At 42.6% G+C, this 19333-nt stretch overlaps 2 protein-coding genes across 3 annotated transcripts in view; one reads left to right on the top strand and one right to left on the bottom strand.

Annotated features, from left to right (window-relative positions):
* The window catches only part of clcn1b (chloride channel, voltage-sensitive 1b), a 46030-nt gene extending 34177 nt beyond the window's left edge, over positions 1 to 11853 (top strand). The window contains exons 15-26 of the mRNA XM_061819859.1: positions 482 to 637; positions 1357 to 1426; positions 1540 to 1650; positions 2261 to 2474; positions 2553 to 2686; positions 3434 to 3615; positions 3701 to 3782; positions 4502 to 4584; positions 4648 to 4692; positions 4769 to 4873; positions 9711 to 9797; positions 11072 to 11853. Of these exons, the coding sequence (XP_061675843.1) occupies positions 482 to 637; positions 1357 to 1426; positions 1540 to 1650; positions 2261 to 2474; positions 2553 to 2686; positions 3434 to 3615; positions 3701 to 3782; positions 4502 to 4584; positions 4648 to 4692; positions 4769 to 4873; positions 9711 to 9797; positions 11072 to 11476 (1674 nt within the window). The 3' untranslated portion in view covers positions 11477 to 11853. The remainder of the gene's footprint in view (positions 1 to 481; positions 638 to 1356; positions 1427 to 1539; positions 1651 to 2260; positions 2475 to 2552; positions 2687 to 3433; positions 3616 to 3700; positions 3783 to 4501; positions 4585 to 4647; positions 4693 to 4768; positions 4874 to 9710; positions 9798 to 11071) is intronic.
* A 6629-nt stretch (positions 11854 to 18482) lies between these two features.
* fam131bb (family with sequence similarity 131 member Bb) overlaps positions 18483 to 19333 on the bottom strand; it is a 31991-nt gene continuing 31140 nt past the window's right edge. For both annotated transcript variants that reach the window (XM_061819777.1, XM_061819776.1), the window contains exon 8: positions 18483 to 18799. In XM_061819777.1, the coding sequence (XP_061675761.1) occupies positions 18548 to 18799 (252 nt within the window). In that variant the 3' untranslated portion in view covers positions 18483 to 18547. The remainder of the gene's footprint in view (positions 18800 to 19333) is intronic.

Here is a 19333-nt window from a genome sequence, read left to right as displayed (position 1 = left end):
GACGGTAACAACCGGTCAGTTAGATGCAGTAATAGTAGTTGTTTGTCATTATAGTTATGGCCTTTGAGTATTGTTATATTGCCTGTCTACACATGTTTCTACAACATTTGTGTTCAAATATCCATTGCTTAAAGGGTTTTAAGTACCGTTGCTCGTTTCGTTAGCCCGTCTAAGGCAGTCTAATGTGTACCACTTTTTTTTTTTTTTTTTTTTTGCTGAAGTCAGCTGGGAATTCTCGTGACCCCAATGAGGACAAGCACAAATTCATTTTGTAGTTGAAGCACACTGTAGAATTACATCTGTTATTTTTTTCTTTTTTCATTCCTTTTGCCAAATTCGGCTGGGGGTGACAAGACCAATGCTAAAGCGCACCACTCCTCTGCATTTTTTTATTGAACTGACCCTTTCTGTGAGATGAGTTTGGATGTTTTACAAGCTCCTGTTGCCCACCCCCCACCCCTCACCCCGCATTCTGCGGCAGCTCATGCCCAGAGAGTGCATCAACTCCTTGTTCGACAACTTCACCTGGACCAAAATCTCAGCGTCGTCCCCTCCGCCTGGCCTGGGCCGCTCGGCCGTGTGGCTTCACCCTCAGGTCAGCGTCTTCGTCGTCCTCCTCCTCTTCCTCGTCATGAAGGTGAGGTTGATTCTCCTCTACCCAACATTTGCAGTGTGTGGAAACTTTAGAATTTATACGATCATAGTTCTATTACACAGTGAAACATGAAGAAATTACGACATGGTGTCAAACTCAAGGCCCCGGGGCCAAATCCGGCCCACAAAGGCAAATCGTGTATGTCAACTTCTGTGATTCTTGTTCAAATCTGTACCAAAATTTCAAATTGTCATATCATAAATCACAATGTTCAGGTATTGCAAGCATTTTTATGTTACCAAACATCAACAATAGTGGAAAAACCCACTACCCTTGATTTCTGATTCCAAAAGTAATTCATAAATTTCACGTCATAAATCTGACGAATAAATGATTTTTTCATGGTTCCAAAGTCATAACGGCCCTCTGAGGGAAACCCAAACTACAATGTGGCCTACGACAAAAATGAGTCTGACACCCCTGAATTAAGAGATGTTGAAATAGGATTTAAATTTGTTGATCATATTTTCATATTCTGCAGTTGTATTTGAACAATACAAACAGTGATTAGTACGTATGTTGAGATACATAATGATCTCTGAAGTGTTTGGATTTGAGATAGAGCTGTTGTACTGGCTCCCATTAGGTTTGCGGAAGTGTACCTATTCGAGCGTGGCCGAGTGTGCGTGTTGACGAGGGTGAGGGAAAAACCTCCCGGGATGGTCTCGCCATACATCTCTGATTCTGTTTTTGTGTCGCAGTTCTGGATGTCAGCAGTTTCCACCACCATGCCCATCCCCTCGGGCGCCTTCATGCCAGTGTTTATATTAGGTAAGAGGATTTATTTTCTTTTTATTTTTTTTTAAAGAGTCATACAGCCTGCTAACTTTCAGCAGCTTCTTTCGGTTTTGTCTTCACCGGCGTGCCTTATCTGTCTCCTCTAGGAGCCGCTTTTGGTCGCCTCGTAGGGGAGATCATGGCCACTCTGTTCCCCAACGGAATCTTATTTGACGGGATCGTGTACCGCATCCTGCCGGGAGGCTACGCCGTCATCGGTCAGTCTCGGCCTTCCCCTTTTCCGTTTTACCTTCAGGTGGAAAATGAAATATTGCATCCGATGGGTGACTGCGACCCCTTTATAAAGCAAATCACAAAATACTATTATTATAGGAGTGGATCATATTTTTTTCTAACCTTGCATCTTTTTCCCTCTAATAAATTCATCAAAATGACATTAAGCAGTATAATACAAAAAAAAAAACATGAATTTCATAAACATTGCCTTGAGTCTTGTAAAATGTCGCAAGGGTACTCATAAAATTCAAGATTTACACCGTAGGCATACTGGTGCACATTCAAATGTTATACATACGACATTACATTGCAATACCATAAAATACAACACATTGTATTATAATACAGTACAAATACTTTTTCATGTAGTTTTTTTTTTTGCTTGACCTTTTGTGAATGTCTATTATTTCAGTATGAATATTTACTTTGCAAAACCCAATATGGTAAAACTGCACATTGTAGAGCCAACCAGTGAAGTGGCGAATAATTGACAAAAAATCGGCCCTTTTTTTGATTTGAAAGGAGTTAATATCAATGTTATCGGCCCTAACAGTGATGCATGATGGCAAAATATTCTGCACTCCGTCCCAGGCGCGGCCGCCATGACGGGCGCCGTCACTCACACGGTTTCTACGGCGGTGATCTGCTTCGAGCTGACGGGTCAGATCTCCCACATCCTGCCCATGATGGTAGCAGTCATTCTGGCCAACATGGTGGCCCAGGGTCTGCAGCCTTCGCTCTACGACTCCATAATCCAGGTGAAGAAGCTGCCGTACTTGCCTGAGCTGGCCCTCGGGCACATCAGGTAAAGCGGGCACCCAAAAAGTTAGGAGCCAAGAAGGATTGTTGTGTCTCATGGTGTGGTCTTATTGTGTTCCCTCAGCAAGTACAACATCTTTGTGGAGGACATCATGGTGCGCAAGGTGAAGTTCTTGTCATCCCATTCCACCTATCGCGAACTGAATCATCTGCTGGAGACCACGACCCTGAAAACCATCCCCCTTGTTGACTCCAAAGGTTAGAGAAGTTAAATCTTCGCCGTACTGGAGCTAAAGTTTATTTCCATTGACCAAATCGGTGGCAAAAAATTATATGACAGTTCGTCGCCACACTTTAATGAGTTTCTGGAGCAACCGGTTTGTTTTGAGTTTTATATCTGGAAAAATACTACGCTGTTAGACATTTGGGAGTGTTTTTAACCAGTCACTGCAATTTGACGGGCGCCATCGCACTCGCAAATCCGCACAGTCGACCACGAAAAATCACGCGCGTGAAATTTGTTATGAGTAGAAATAGTAGTTATTGAAAGACGTTGTTTATTTTGTGTAGCCTTGACCAGTGTTCCCTCTAAACTGCGCAATTGCGCATTTGTCGCACACTCTCAGCGCACATGAAAACCGATCCAGTGCAGTGAACCACAGCCTGACGTCTTTTTTTTTTTAACGGGGAAACACATCTAACAATGAGCTGCTGCTCACCCTACTTGCTAGTTTACCTGACACTGCCCCCCTCCGCTCTTAAAGGGGTACACTCATAATCACAAACAGAACAGTCACCCGCAACTTTGTATCTGCGGGCATGACTGACCACACCCGTACATTTTTCAAATATGAGTGACTGGCTTTTAACAGTAACTTAGTGGCTAAACTTGCCAATAAATTACTCTCAACTTGAATTACGGAAACATACTAACAACAGTGTCAAGTTTCTATTCCTTGTGGTGCTCATGCCTCACTGTTCCATTCACACCTGCGTCACCAAAAGAATCCATGATTCTCCTGGGCTCCATCGAGAGGATGGAGCTGCAAGCCGCCATCGACTGGTGGGTCTCGCCAGCCAGGCGGATCTTTGAAGGGGGTCAGAGTTCACCGGGCCTCGTCTCCAAAATCAGCTGGGAATCGTTCACCTTTGTGGATGAGGAGGGCGGCGACGAAGGCGCAGAAAAGGTGGAGGCTGCTCATGACGATGCCGTGCGATGCAGATGCAATATGATCTTTTTAAAATTGTTTTTTTTTTAATTATTATTATCAGAGTGCCCCAGTGTTGGATGAATGTAACGGGCCTTTACCATCCCCCAAACCTCAGGAGTTCTCCAGCAATCACACAAGCTCAGGTAAAGCAAAGTACAATTTTTAACATCTTTCCTCCCATGTGCCAAACTCAATTTATTGTCTTTATGGCAATTTGCGTCTTCCTTGATAAAGCCGCCATGTTTTTGTGGTTCTGTTAAAAATAACAATAATAAATGGAGTACAACACTACATATTCATGGTTTGACATCTGCAGTTTGACATATTTGTGGTCTTTATTTTGGTAAATTTAAATGTAATACTTATGTGGTTTTTTATTTATTTGTTTATGTATTATTTTCATTGTAGAATACAGGTTAGCTGTGTATTATTCCTGGAAATAAACTCATAATGATATGTCAGAAAATCACAATATGCTCTTTAGTTTTTTTTTGTATTTCCGGCAAAATCCAGTTCAGTCGTTTTTTTGCCGTTTCTCTTGATGTGCAGCGGGCCTTATAGTGTGTGGTGTACTCAAGCTGACTACACACGTATCCAACTATCACCGGTGTTCTCTCCCAAACTGGATGCCTGTTGTTTTACGTAGACAGACCTTTGAGAGGCAGCATGTTGCCACAGGGTTTGCACGAAGAGAGTAGAAGTAGAAGAAAAGAACTACATTGTTGTTGCAAACTGTTCTCATTGTCATTTTATTGTGTTTAATGACCTGGAAAGCCTACAATTGCCCGTATGTGTGGTAACCTGATCATTTAATTCATTAAAATGACACTTCTTCATGACCTTTATACGTTCATGTCTTCAGATAAGCGCAAAGCAGCCTGTGTTCGGAGGACACTTCAGAGATTCTTCTCGTCGTCGTCGTCGACTGGACAGACTGACACGCAGGTACGCCACCGCCTCGCCATTTAGTGTTCAAGAAGTCTCAGATTGTTGTTTTTACCCCTCCAGGACACGGCACCCCCTACGTTGACTGACACGATGTCCCCAGAGGAGGTACAGTACTGCAACTGTCCATAGCTCGCATTATCTTATAACTAATAAGTTCACTATGTGCTGGCCCGTGATGCAGATCAACGCTTGGGAGGAGGCAGAAATGGATAAGCCAATGGATCTGGAGCAGATTCGCATTGACCCCTCCCCCTTCCAGCTTGTGGAAAGAACCTCTTTGCACAAGGTGAGTGAGCTTTTCGGGTAATGAGACCTATGCTTGGTTGATTTTTGGCTGTGCTGTGAGCCAAAGGTAAAGTTATGAGCAGGATAGAAATGAAGTGGGGAAAAATAAATGGAGACCGACACTCACTGATGCATTTTCGGTCATTCATTGCATGAGACAAACGGTCGAACACCCAAATTCAAAATGGGAGCACTTGTAAGAACGTAAGTAGGACCAAACTTGCCAGTAGAAGCTAAGACAAAGTTTAGCCTGTCTCATCCCTGTTGTTGTTGTTCAAGAAAATCGCATTGTTCAGTTGACTTTTAGTTCCAGGAAGGCAGAGCCACTTCCTTCGGGTGTTGCCACAGGTCCATTACGGTCAGCGTAGTGCGAGCCGCTGCCCAGTTGAAGATGTGCTGCGTGCCGTGAGGGCCCTGTCCACATTTCGGGCAGAGGTTGACGATAGTATTGTTGATACGTTCCATATAGCCATTGAGCATGCGGCTTCGTCCAGAGTGGAGTTGCGATATTTTGGATCATGTGGCCCGCGGAAGATCGATTTCGGTTTTGTCCACCTCAGGGGTAGGGTAGCCACCAAGGATGACGACCGGTTTGTAGCGGGCCACCGCGTCTTCAACTGCCATTCGATGGAGCCCACGTAGTCCATCTCGGTAGGGTTTTTCATCGAACATCGTGTCATCGGGGATGTCTTCGTTGATGTCTTGACGGTATTTACGGACGTCGTGGTGAAGTAAGCGCGGTTGAGGTGATTAGTGACACCTGATGCCATGGGTGCACAGGTAGCTGGCAGCGTAGCAGATACTGCTGGGCGAGTAGTTCGTTGTATTGCTTCACGGTTGGAATTTTGGTTTCACGATGGAGGTGGTCCTCGTCAGCCACGGCCAGGCCTGTCTTATCCCTGATGGCCCTCACTCGGCTTGTAATTACACTGTCACAATCATGGTGTGTTGTTTTTTTTTTTTTTGGGGGGGGGGGGGTGGACCAGACGAAGGACCTTTCAATTCATTTCAATGTAAATTATTACAAGTGGTAATTTGTGTTACGAGCGGCACCGAATGTTTTTTTCCATTTCATAAAAGTATGAATGTTCCTTAAACCTGATGAATAGAAAGACGCTGGTTCTCGAAATTCTTAATAGAATGCTTCTTCTTCTTCTTTTCCTTTCGGCTTGTCCCGTTAGGGGTCGCCACAGCGTGTCATCTTTTGCCATCTTAGCCTATCTCCTGCATCTTCCTCTCGAACCCCAACTGCCCTCATGTCTTCCCTCACCACATCCATAAACCTCCTCTTTGGTCTTCCTCTCGCTCTTTTGCCTGGCAGCGCCATCCTCAGCATCCTTCTACCAATATACTCACTCTCTCGCCTCTGAACATGTCCAAACCATCGAAGTCTGCTCTCTCGAATCTTGTCTCCAAAACATCCAGCTTTGGCCGTCCCTCGAATGAGCTCATTTCTAATCCTATCCAACCTGGTCACTCCGAGTGAGAACCTCAACATCTTCATTTCTGCCACCTCCAGTTCTGCTTCCTGTTGTTTCTTCAGTGCCACTGTCTCTAATCCGTACATCATGGCCGGCCTCACCACTGTTTTGTAAACTTTGCCCTTCATCCTAGCAGACACTCCTCTGTCACAAAACACACCAGACACCTTTCGCCAGCTGTTCCAACCTGCTTGGACCCGTTTCTTCACTTCCTGACCACACTCTCCATTGCTCTGTATTGTTGACCCCAAGTATTTGAAGTCGTCCACCCTCGCTATCTCTTCTCCCTGTAGCCTCACTCTTCCCCCTCTACTTTTCTCATTCACGCACATATATTCTGTTTTACTTCGGCTAATCTTCATTCCTCTCCTTTCCAGTGCATGTCTCCATCTTTCCAATTGTTCCTCTGCATGCTCCCTGCTTTCACTGCATATGACAATATCATCTGCGAACATCATGGTCCAAGGGGATTCCAGTCTAACCTCATCTGTCAGCCTATCCATTACCACTGCAAACAGGAAGGGGCTCAGAGCTGATCCCTGATGCACTCCCACCTCCACCTTAAATTCCTCTGTCACACCTAAGGCACACCTCACCATTGTTCTGCTACCATCATACATGTCCTGTACTATTTTAACATACTTCTCTGCCACACCAGACTTACGCATGCAGTACCACAGTTCCTCTCTTGGTACTCTGTCATAGGCTTTCTCTAGATCCACAAAGACACAATGTAGCTCCTTCTGACCTTCTCTGTACTTTTCCACGAGCATCCTCAAGGCAAATAATGCATCTGTGGTACTCTTTCTAGGCATGAAACCATACTGTTGCTTGCAGATACTTACTTCTGTCCTGAGTCTAGCCTCCACTACTCTTTCCCATAACTTCATTGTGTGGCTCATCAACTTTATTCCTCTATAGTTCCCACAGCTCTGAACATCCCCTTTGTTCTTAAAAATGGGAACTAGAACACTTTTCCTCCATTCTTCAGGCATCTTTTCGCCCGCTAGTATTCTGTTGAATAAGTTGGTCAAAAACTCCACAGCCATCTCTCCAAATTGCTTCCATACCTCTACCGGTATGTCATCAGGACCAACTGCCTTTCCATTTTTCATCCTTTGTAGTGCCTTTCTGACTTCCCCCTTAGTAATCATTTCCACTTCCTGGTCCTTCACTCTTGCCTCTTCAACTCTTCCTTCTCTCTCATTTTCTTCATTCATCAACTTCTCAAAGTATTCTTTCCATCTATTTAGTACACTACCGGCACCAGTCAACACATTTCCATCTCTATCCTTAATCACCCTTACCTGCTGCACATCCTTCACATCTCTATCCCTCTGTCTGGCCAACCTGTAGAGATCCTTTTCTCCCTCTTTGGTGTCCAACCTGGTGTACATGTCTTCATATGCCTCTTGTTTAGCCTTTGCCACCTCTACCTTTGCCCTACGTCGCATCTCGATGTACTCCTTTCGCCTCTCCTCAGTCCTCTCAGTATCCCACTTCTTCTTCGCTAATCTCTTTCCTTGTATGACTCCCTGTATTTTGGGGTTCCACCACCAAGTCTCCTTCTCCCCTTTCCTACCAGATGACACACCAAGTACTCTCCTGCCTGTCTCTCTGATCACCTTGGCTGTCGTCGTCCAGTCTTCCGGGAGCTTCGGTTGTCCATCGAGAGCCTGTCTCACCTCTTTCCGGAAGGCCGCACAACATTCTTCCTTTCTCAGCTTCCACCACATGGTTCTCTGCTCTACCTTTGTCTTCTTAATCTTCCTACCCACCACCAGAGTCATCCTACACACTACCATCCTATGCTGTCGAGCTACACTCTCCCCTACCACTACTTTACAGTCAGTAACCTCCTTCAGATTACATCGTCTGCACAAAATATAATCTACCTGCGTGGTTCTACCTCCGCTCTTGTAGGTCACTATATGTTCCTCCCTCTTCTGGAAATAAGTGTTCACTACAGCCATCTCCATCCTTTTTGCAAAGTCCACCACCATCTGCCCTTCAAAGTTCCTTTCATGGATGCCGTACTTACCCATCACTTCTTCATCGCCCCTGTTTCCTTTACCAATATGTCCATTACAATCTGCACCAATCACAACTCTCTCGCTGTCTGGGATGCTCAGAACTACTTCATCTAGTTCCTTCCAGAATTTCTCTTTCAACTCTAGGTCACATCCTACCTGTGGTGCATAGCCGCTAACCACATTATACATAACACCCTCAATTTCAAATTTTAGTCTCATCACTCGATCTGATACTCGTTTCACCTCCAAGACATTCTTAGCCAGCTCTTCCTTTAAAATAACCCCTACTCCATTTCTCTTCCCATCTACTCCGTGGTAGAATAATTTAAACCCTGCTCCCAAACTTCTAGCCTTACTACCTTTCCACCTGCTCTCTTGGATGCACAGAATATCAACCTTTCTCCTAATCATCATGTCAACCAACTCCTGAGCTTTTCCTGTCATAGTCCCAACATTCAAAGTCCCTACACTCAGTTGTAGGCTCTGTGCATTCCTTTTTTTTCTTCTGACGCTGGATCCGGTTTCCTCCTCTTCTTTGTCTTCGACCCACAGTAGCTGAATTTCCACCGACGCCCTGCAGGTTAGCAGTGCCGGGGGCCGGCGTTGTTAACCCGGGCCACGACCGATCCGGTATGGGATTCTTTAGATGAACGCTCATATTTGTTTGGCACAGTTTTTACGCCGGATGCCCTTCCTGACGCAACCCTCTGCATTTATCCGGGCTTGGGACCGGCCTACAGATTGCACTGGTTTGTGCCCCCATAGGGCTGCATTTTACTTTATACCATTTACTTTATACCATTTATTCTCCTATATTTTATATTTTACTTTACTATTACTTCTTTTTTTTTTACTGTGCATTTACATGAACTTGCTAATATACATTTTCTATTTACTTTTTTTACTTTATAATTAACATATTTAACTTTTTAATTCCATCCATCCATCTTCTTTGCCGCTTATCCTCACGAGGGTCGCGGGGAATGCTGGAGCCTATCCCAGCTGTCAACGGGCAGGAGGCGGGGTACACCCTGAACTGGCTGCCAGCCAATCGCAGGGCACGTAGAATGCAACCCTGATAAATTAAATTGCTCATTTGTTTTCTATATTTGTTTAGAATTGTGTTGCTATGTATGTACTCTACTGTATTATGTACTGTGCCCGATTATGTGGCATCTGACTTGTATGTAGCACAGTATAGCAATCCATTGTTAGCAACTGCAAAGAGAGTGTTTAAGAGGAGCCACACGAGCAGAATGCTGTCACATTCTTGTCCTTTTAACACTAACTGGATGGCGTCCTCCTCCTCTCTGTTGTTACCCAGACCCACACTCTGTTCTCTCTGCTGGGTCTTAGTCACGCCTACGTCACCAGTATTGGCAAGTTGGTGGGTGTGGTCGCTCTCAAGGAGGTAAGAGTCAGCTTTTTTTTTTTTTTCACTTTTCACGATTTGGCAGTAACTGGATTGATTTCATAAGTATGATTGTGCTTGTCTAGATGTACAGTTCGATCTATCCATATTGAGACGTTGGGGCATTGTGTTAAACAAATAAAAATAGAGTACAATAATTTTCAAATCATCTTCAGCCTATATTTAAATGAATGAACTACAAAGACAATATTTAATATTCAAACTGATAAACATAATCATTAATTTGGAATTTTATGGCAGCAATAACTTTCAAAAAAAGCTGGGACAGGGTCATGTTCACCGCTCTGTTACATCACCTTTTCTTTTAACAACATTCAATAAACAATTGGGAACTGAAGAGACTAATTGTTGAAGGCTTTTAGGTGGAATTCTTTCCTATTTTTGCTTGATCTACAGCTTCAACTGTTCAACAGTCCGGGGTTTCCATTGTCAGACATTCCCATTTCAATACTCGGTTGTAAATCAATCCATCCATTTTCTTAGCCGCTTATCCTCAAAAGGGTCGCGGTAGTGCTGCAGCCTATCCCAGCTGACAACACAGCTGGAAAGTATCGGCCTCACAGTTTTGATGACCCAAGTTCAATCCCAGCCTTCCCTGTCCGAAGTTTGCATGTTCCCCCCGTGCCTGCATGGGTTTCTTCTGGGTGCTCCGGTTTCCGCCCACATCCCAAAAACATGCACCTTGAATTGGACACTCTAAATTGCCCCTGGGTGTGATTGTGAGTGTGGCTGTTTGTCTCCACATGCCCTGCGATTGGCTGGCAACCATTTCAGGGCGTACCCCATCTCCTGGCCGTTGACAGCTGGGATAGGCTCCAGCACGCCACGCGACCCAAGAAAATGGAAGGCTGGATTGATGGACTCTAATAAGATTTATAAGTTTTTACAAGTGTCAAGCAAAGTCTCAGAATTAGGGCTGCAACTATTGCACTACTGTGTTATTTTAATAATTAATTGTTTTTGTTTTTTTATTAATCAGATGGCAAAAATGTTGATAATTGCTTTAAAAGTAAAATAGTCTTATTAAATGTTTTATTTTGATTATACAAATATAATGAGTCTGCTTTCATTGAGGACTACAGAAGTCTAAGAAAGTTTATTGCTGAGAGAGCCTGAAATTCTGAGGTATTTGGAGAAGTTAAAAAAGGTCTCTAAACAATAAATGGATTTCCAAAATAGTTGTCAATTAATTTGATAATTGATTGTAATTGTTGCGCCTGCATTAACAACAATTATTGTGGGCGTGGTCACAGTTACAGAAAGCCATCGAAGGCTCGACTCGGAGCGGCGTGAGGCTGCGTCCTCCGTTGGCCAGCTTCCGGGACGCAAGCAGGAAAGCCAAGAAGCACCAGCCGCCCTCGTCCGCCGCTTCCTCCCCAACGTGGGACAGAGACCTTTGGGGCGAGGAGGGCACAAGGGACGGTGACCCGGTGAGGAAGGAGGATTCCCGAGGGGGGCCCGCCCACGAGGCCCCATCCCCGGCCAACGACGAGGTTGACGACCCGATCGGCACCCACGAGCCGGGGTCCCCGTCCACCTCCTCTCCCGCCTCGCTCTCCCCCACCTATTCGCCGGGCTCGCCTGGCACCGGCCCCGTCCTCACGCTGTCGTCCCTGCAGGAGGAGCGGGAGAGCGAGGAGTCGGACGAGCCCATCTAGGAAGAATGAGGCGGGTCACAACCTTTCTGCTCTCAGCGAGCTGAATTTTTGTACTTTTTCTTTTTTTTTTTCACTCTTCAAATCTCAGGTGCCTTCCTGTGTCTTTTACAAACTCTAAAGCCTTTTTGACAATTGTGTCCTTCTATAAGCAACCTCAACGATGCAGATCTGCATCAATGTCTGCTTATTTTCACCAAGAAGCTTGATGGAAGACTGGCAGCGCTGTATGACGACAATGAAAAACTGTACTGATGTAGACTTAATTACATCAACCTCGAGGATAAATTAGTATTTACTGACTGAGGTTCATATACATGTATGATTTGCCTTCAAATCGCCTATAATGCTCTGTAATTTTTAAAAATAATAAATGGATAAACATTTATGACCAATTTATTTATTCGAGACTTAAGAAAGGAGCGCTGGCTCTCCATTATTCTGTTGTTAACCAGTTTTACTCGAGAAATGGCTGAATTCTTTTGTTTAGTCGTTCAAAATGAAATGAACATATGGTTAGTCTATATATTGCTTTTTTTTTTTTTTTTAAAGGAACGTCAGAATTTTTCCCTGAATGTTCTGAACTCCTAATTACACGCATTAACAATCCTGCCAGGAGGAGTTGTGCGGAACTTTCCTTTGCTGTTTGACTTTTTGAGAGGGCAAACTCGTTGAGAGTGAGCCAACAGTGCTCTTCATTTTGCCTCTGTTGATTGCAGACATGATTAATAATAGTTTTCACACAATACCAAATTCTTAATAATCAATAGATCGATCATTGGGTGCAACTCCAGTTAAAGAGATTAAAACCTCAACCCTTTTCCACTGCAGGATATCCACTCGGTTCTTGATATCGATGCTGTTCCACTGCAACAAAAGCACGCACTACCAATTATTACTAGTTCTAATGCGAGGCTACCTTGACCTACGAGTGAACCAACTTGTGAATTTTTCAAGTTGCGAACTTTTGCATGGTCTCGTTTTTGCCTAGTGTTGCGAGCTAAAATTTGAATTAAAAAAAGAGCATCGGATAAGGCTGCTACAGTGAAATAAAAAAAAAATGGAAGGAACTGTAATATGAGGGCAAGGAGAGCCACTGTCGCGCTTTTTGAATGAGACAGTCAAACATATAAATAGAAAATGAGAATAATCGCAAGGAGCTGATATAGGCCAATGTTTGGAGGCAGATGCTTGCTCACTTGTAGACTAACTGGCGAACCCCAATCCAGATGTCACTTAGTCAGCCACACTGTCGATCTACATTAATTATGAGGGCCCAACTATTGTCGATTTTTTTTTTTTTTTTTTTTTCAAAAGAGACGAAAATCTACGAAAATCAGCAGGTTGTTTATTTTTTTTCCCTTACATGGTTATCTGTGTCGTATGTTGTATTGTGTTCATTTGTAATAAATAAATGACTTATATTGGCCAACCGAAACAGCTGGCCAGTAGTAATAATACTTTACAAAACCATTGTAAATACTTTAAATTCTCTTTATTGGGTGCTATTGTTCCTGATTGAAAATGCAAATACGTTTTTTTTAGGGGAGGAACAGAAGGGGAATATAAATTTTTATTATGCATTTAAATTGAGTGACGATCTTGCTCACAGAAGGAATTCAACTTAAGTCAAAGTGCTTTACATGCAAAACTGGTGATGTAAGCCAGCAATCCCCAACCTTGTTTCCCCCATGGCCTAACCCTTCCAATTGCAAATGTTTTTGTTTGTTTTCTTGGGGGAACAGGGGGAGGACAGCTCAGTATGAAATGGTTCAGGACCACAGTTGTAAACCACGTCTTGTCACCCACTGGTTTATTCTATTTGTCATCTCTAACAATTGAGGATCAATGACTAGAATTGACAACATTGCAAAATAAACACAAAGGGCTAATGTTAGCCGAGCCCGTTGCCCTGCTTATAGCACTATAAGCCACAAAATCATATTGGCGAGTATCCTAATTGACTGCTTAATTCTCATCCAGTTTCCTGTTATGACTGATGCATTATCGTGAAAACTCATTCACTGCCATTGACGCCTTTTGAAGTCAAATATCCATGTTAACTGGGAGGCCTGTAAAAAAAAAAAAAAATTAAAAAAAAAAAAAAATATATATATATATATATAAATCCTGGACTGAAATACTTCACATTTTCAAACTGAAGACCGAAACATACACACACATACAGTATATATGCACAGGACTTTTGGTTTGTCTGTTTATTTGCTCCTCAGGAGGAGATGAGAAAAGGAGTTGGAGTGGTGGAAGGAGGTTTGGTCGTGCAAGAGTGAGGAGGAGGAGGAAGAGAATGGGAAAAAAATATACAAATGAAGACATGAAGAGGGAAAAAAAGGAGACCAGAAGGAAGAAACGTCCATCAAGCATGCGTGAGTGCCAATTTTTATACACTTTTACAGAAATGTGGTGTCATTACACACAGAAGCCACGTTTTTTTTTTTCGAAGCAGCATGTTGCTGATAACCTCCAAAATGTTTTTGTTTAAGATATTTCCAAGCCTTTTTTCCCCTGTTTTTTTTTTAAACCATTCTTCTGACATGACAACACAAACATAGAAATACACACGACACATACAAAGGAAGCGTATAGAGTGGCAGTGGACTCACACAAAAGGAGAGAGATTGAGAGACATGTTCCTTCAGCCTTTTTTTTTTTTTTTTACATCCACCAAAAGAATTGTGGCTTCTTATTTATTCATTCATTGAGATTGGGAACAACAAAATAAAAGTAGGAATCCACCCATAAACTCTCCCCATGCACGTTTGCCTCTTTGAGGTGAGTCAATACAGAACTAAAGCAGCATCTAATAAAGAGACCCTTCAAGAAATAAAACCATCAGATTCTGTACAAGCTGATCCCCCCGATATGCTCAATAAATAAAATCAATACGTGTCATCGTGTAAAGACATTCTGTTTGGAGCGAGAGCTCTCCCGCTCGTCGCAGAGGATAAAACAACGCTAAAATCCGACTTTTCATCCCTCGCCAAGTTAAATTTCCTCGGCGTGCGTGTGCGACAGTCCCTGTGAATTTACAACTATGACACCTATTGTAGCTTCAGGGATTTCAAGTAGAAAAATAAACATTGTCCCAACATTGCATAAAGAAGCCATCAATACATCAATTCATTCAAGTCAGTAAATTGATATATGTATATATATATATATATATATATATATATATATGTATGTGTGCATGTGTGCGTATATAGTGTATATACTATCTCTTAAAAGTTTCTCAATCAACATGAGGACAGGATTCTCTCCATGGATGGTCTCCATGCAGTCTCTCTAACTCCACGCCATTCTTCCTTTCTTTGCAGAAAAATATTTTAAATGCAAAAAGAAGGAAAAATAAAAGAAAAGGTTAAAATGTCAGCGCACATGCAACTGCTATGGCAGTAAATATGTGCCACCAGGATTTGAATTTGAAATGCCGCAGAAAAAAGGATTTGAATTTGAAATGTAAACTGATCACATTTTCAATTGTTTTATTTCAGTGGGCAACACGGTGGATTAGCTGGTAAAGCATTGGCTTCACAGTTCTGAGGTCCCGGGTTCAATCCCGGACCCGCTTGTGTGGAGTTTGCATGTTCTCCCGTGCCTGCGTGCGTTTCCTCCGGGCACTCCTGTTTCCTCCCACGTTTCAAAAACATCCAACGTTAATTGGACACTCTAAATTGCCCCTAGGTGTGATTGTGAGTGTGACTGTTTGTCTCTATGTGCCCTGCAATTGGCTGACAACCAGTTCAGGTTCAGCTGGGATAGGCTCCAGCACTACCCGTGACCCTTGTGAGGATAAGTGGCTGAGAAAATGGATGGATGAATGTATTTCAGTGTAACTTTTCAATGTTAACAATTCAACCGGCTACAATTTGCTGTCTGAAATTCACCCTATGTGGCGTCATGTGACTAAGAAAGTGTAACTATGATTGGCTGGGTGTTCGGTTTTGACCTGAAGTAACCCTGCCTGGTGCCACAGACGGTGAATTTTAGACGGTTGAATTGTTAACATTGAAAAGTTACACTGAAATACAACTATTGAAAATGTGATCACTTTACATTTCAAATTCAAATTCTGTTTTCTGTGGCATTTGAAATTCAGAACCTGGTGGCACATGTTTTACTTCCATAAACTGGCTCACAATAATCACAAATGAGCTAGGAAGACACCTTTAGCTCTGCCTCATCTATTCCCTGATTGGCTGATGGAGCCGCACACGTAGCATATTTTCATTTCCAACTTGGATGTAAGTTATGAATGCAGGCCCAAGATTTGAGTTAAGAGAAAAACATTGTCAACATAACAGTAAAAAAAAGTGATAATACTGTATGAGAAATCTCTGAGTCTAAACTATTTTCCCAATACTATCTCCATGTATTGAACGCAAGCAGACACTGGCAAGCCAGCCTTGTGCCTGCCTATTGCTGGGTAGTTACAATTTGGATCTTCGTGTGTTTTAGATCCAGAAGCATTTTTATGATTATTGACTTTATACACCACCACAATAAAACAGCCATAATGGGATTGCTGACTTTCTGCTTCCATGTAAGAGAAATACAAGTAGTTTTTTTTTTTTTTTTTTTTTAAGACATACCACAATTTCAAACATTCTAATGTATCATTGTAAATGTTCCACGATTGGTAATATTTAGCAACCTTTGACAGTTTCCTCCCTGGAGATGCTTTCACTTGCTGGTTATTTGTTGAATTAGTTTGCTTCATTTTTTTGTTGCACAAGTCAAAAGAATGCCTTTTGGCTTCTGATCTGATCTGACTTGGCACTGAAAGAATATTCAATTTCTTTGGCTTGTCTCAAGTGGCTTTTCACAACATCGGACAAAATCTGGAGATTCTAGTCAAAATGTAAAACCAAGAGAAGCCATAATAAATCAAAATAAAACGCTACTGGTAGAATTCAGGAACAGGAAAGGCAGATTTGCCTAAAAATGTTGGACAGATAAATGTCAGCTTGTATCACAATAACAGGAAGAGAAAAGTATGGCGACGATGATCCAAAGCATACCACAGCATGTGGCACAGGAGATAGAGGAAGTGTTGTGGCCGTTAATGGGAAAGAATCACTGGTATTGATGAAGTGACTGGTTTCAAACGTCACAGGATGCTTTCAAAGTAGTTCATGTTCGATATCATCTTTTTTCCCCCTAGACTGATACCAGTACACGTATTCATTCAGTACTCACCAATTCTGAGTACAGATAGTTGTAGTTTTGATACATAAAATTTCAGTCGCCACAATGACAGATGATTGTGAACAAAGACACCGCTTTCATTACTTTCTTTTTCTTTGTTTCTGTCTGACACACTCGCCCACACTTACAAGGCAGAGACATGGAACTTTCTTCAATAGCAAAATCAGCACCCTGATCTCAACCCTATAAAGCAGCAAGGGTTACACACCAGCAGCAACTGAAGGCCTGGCAATTTAGTGACATTCGTAGTCTCTAAATTTCAGAAAAAAAAATAAGCTTTTCATCCAAACCACCCACAATAGGTTAAAACTGCAATATGTAGAGACCATATAAGAAAAAAAAATCAGTTTTACACGCTGCTGTAAACACGTGTAAATGTATGAAAACACTTTTTAAACACAAAAGTACATGAACAAAAAACAAATGCAAGCATAAAATGTATGGAAAATTCTGTATCTGGTTAACTTAGTGCAGCGCATTGATGTGAGAAAGTTAGTATTTATTTATATCTCTCATTATTTTCAGAGTGCTTGGCGTGTCTCTTCCCTACCAAAGATAACCTAACATTTTTCCCTTGATACTCAAGGACTACACTTGACATGTTCATTATTTTATTTCAAAAACCACAGGGGTGGTGTAAAAAGTCAAAATCATTTTTGGGGAGGGAATAAAATCAATTTCCACATACTTCTGGATCTGACTATTTGTAGTTGTAGTGATGCAGAACAGATGAGCCAATCGTGAACTCCATCTCAACACACAAATCCCTCGGAAAGCGTTGTGGTTCAGGCCAGTACATTCAGATCGGTATCATCGTCATCATCATGATCATTGTGTGAGGGTTGGCCTTGTCAAGTGGCTGCGTTTTGGTTACTGAGACCTTCCAAGAGTGGGACTCGGCCAACACCAACAGTCCAGAAGGCAACCTCATGATGGGGTGGATTGCATCAGTGCAAAAAAGAGAGCTCTGTCTTTTATTTATTATTATTTTTTTTAACCTCCATCATTCCCCACCATTACAAGCCCACTGTAAATCCTTCGTCCCCACCCCCACCCCCGACTATGGTTCAGTGCAAAGTCTATACAGTGCTGTATAGTACAGGTACACCATAGGAACATGCATACAGTGAGACAGAGTAGGAAGCACACTTATCTTTACAGTACAATCCTTATCTGTGCGTGTGTGTGTGTGTGTGTGTGTGTGCGTGTATCAGTAGGATCAGCGTCATGGAAGTTTTCATGTTCATCGTCAGAGGGGTTACCATAATTCATTTCATTAACCCTAATGAATAAGTAATAAGTACAAAAGGGGAATACAGTGTTCTAACATAAACAAAGTTGCCCCCCTCTCCTTCTCCTTCTCTTCCTTCCTCCACTGAAGGAAATTGGTAATATTGTACACTTAAACGTGTTTTTTTCAACTCCTGCTCCCCGCCTCACGTCATTACAAAATTATTCTCATTATAATGTTTTAATATGTTAGATTATTATTATAGGATGATGGGGTCGCATGCATGTATCAACCACACAGCCCAGCCTCCCCATCCGCACCCCCACATATACTGCCTACCCCTCCCTCCTGATCCTTGATGGTAATGTCCTTGTTGCTCCTCATCCTCTCGTCATGTGTTTACCTTTGGGATGTAAGGCTTACAAAGTTTGTTGCATCAGGTGTCCTTATCAGCACAAGTCCTCTTTCTCAATTTCCAAAGAATCCATCTTGCACAGAAAAAAAAGTTCTTTTTTTTTATACCTGAAAAGCAACAGAATAATAGCTAGATATTGTATTACTAACGGCTGACCCCCGGTCAGTTTTTACGGAGGAGTCATGTGACAGCCAGGAAGTCAGTTGGTTGCCATGGAAGCGACTGGCCCCTCTTCCTGCTGCCCGGCGCCCTCTTCCTCCTCCTCCTCCTCTTCCTCCTCCTCCTGTAGCGTGTGAGTGAGGCCGGCCGGCGTGGCGTCGCAGGCCCTCTGCTCGCCCATTGGCGACGCCGGCGGTTGCCCCGGACTACTGCCGCCCGAGGCGTCCCCAGGATGCGTGGGTGGAGTCAACGTGGACGACTCGGGCTCCATACACAGTGTCATCTCGCCATCCTTGATACATGTATATGTAGATTAGATTAGATAGATAGATAGATAGATAGATAGATAGATAGATAGATAGATAGATAGATAGATAGATAGATAGATAGATAGATAGATAGATAGATAGATAGATAGATAGATAGATAGATTAGATTAGATAGATAGATAGATAGATAGATAGATAGATAGATAGATAGATAGATAGATAGATAGATAGATAGATGGATGGATGGATGGATGGATGGATGGATGGATGGATGGATGGATGGATGGATGGATGGATGGATGGATAGATAGATAGATATAGATAGATAGATAGATAGATAGATAGATAGATAGATAGATATAGATAGATAGATAGATATAGATAGATAGATAGATAGATAGATAGATAGATAGATATGGTAATGGGTTGGATGGTAGGTCGGTAAACGGGTAGATGGAACGATAAGTAGAATGGTAGGTCAGTCGGTGAGTTGTGGAGGTGGTAGGTGGGCGCACTGACGAACAGATGGATGGATGAATAATAAGTTATCATTATGT

Source organism: Syngnathoides biaculeatus, chromosome 5, assembly GCF_019802595.1.
Source record: "Syngnathoides biaculeatus isolate LvHL_M chromosome 5, ASM1980259v1, whole genome shotgun sequence".
In the NCBI taxonomy this organism is placed as follows: Eukaryota; Metazoa; Chordata; class Actinopteri; order Syngnathiformes; family Syngnathidae; genus Syngnathoides; species Syngnathoides biaculeatus.
This window is presented reverse-complemented; position numbering and strand designations above follow the sequence as displayed.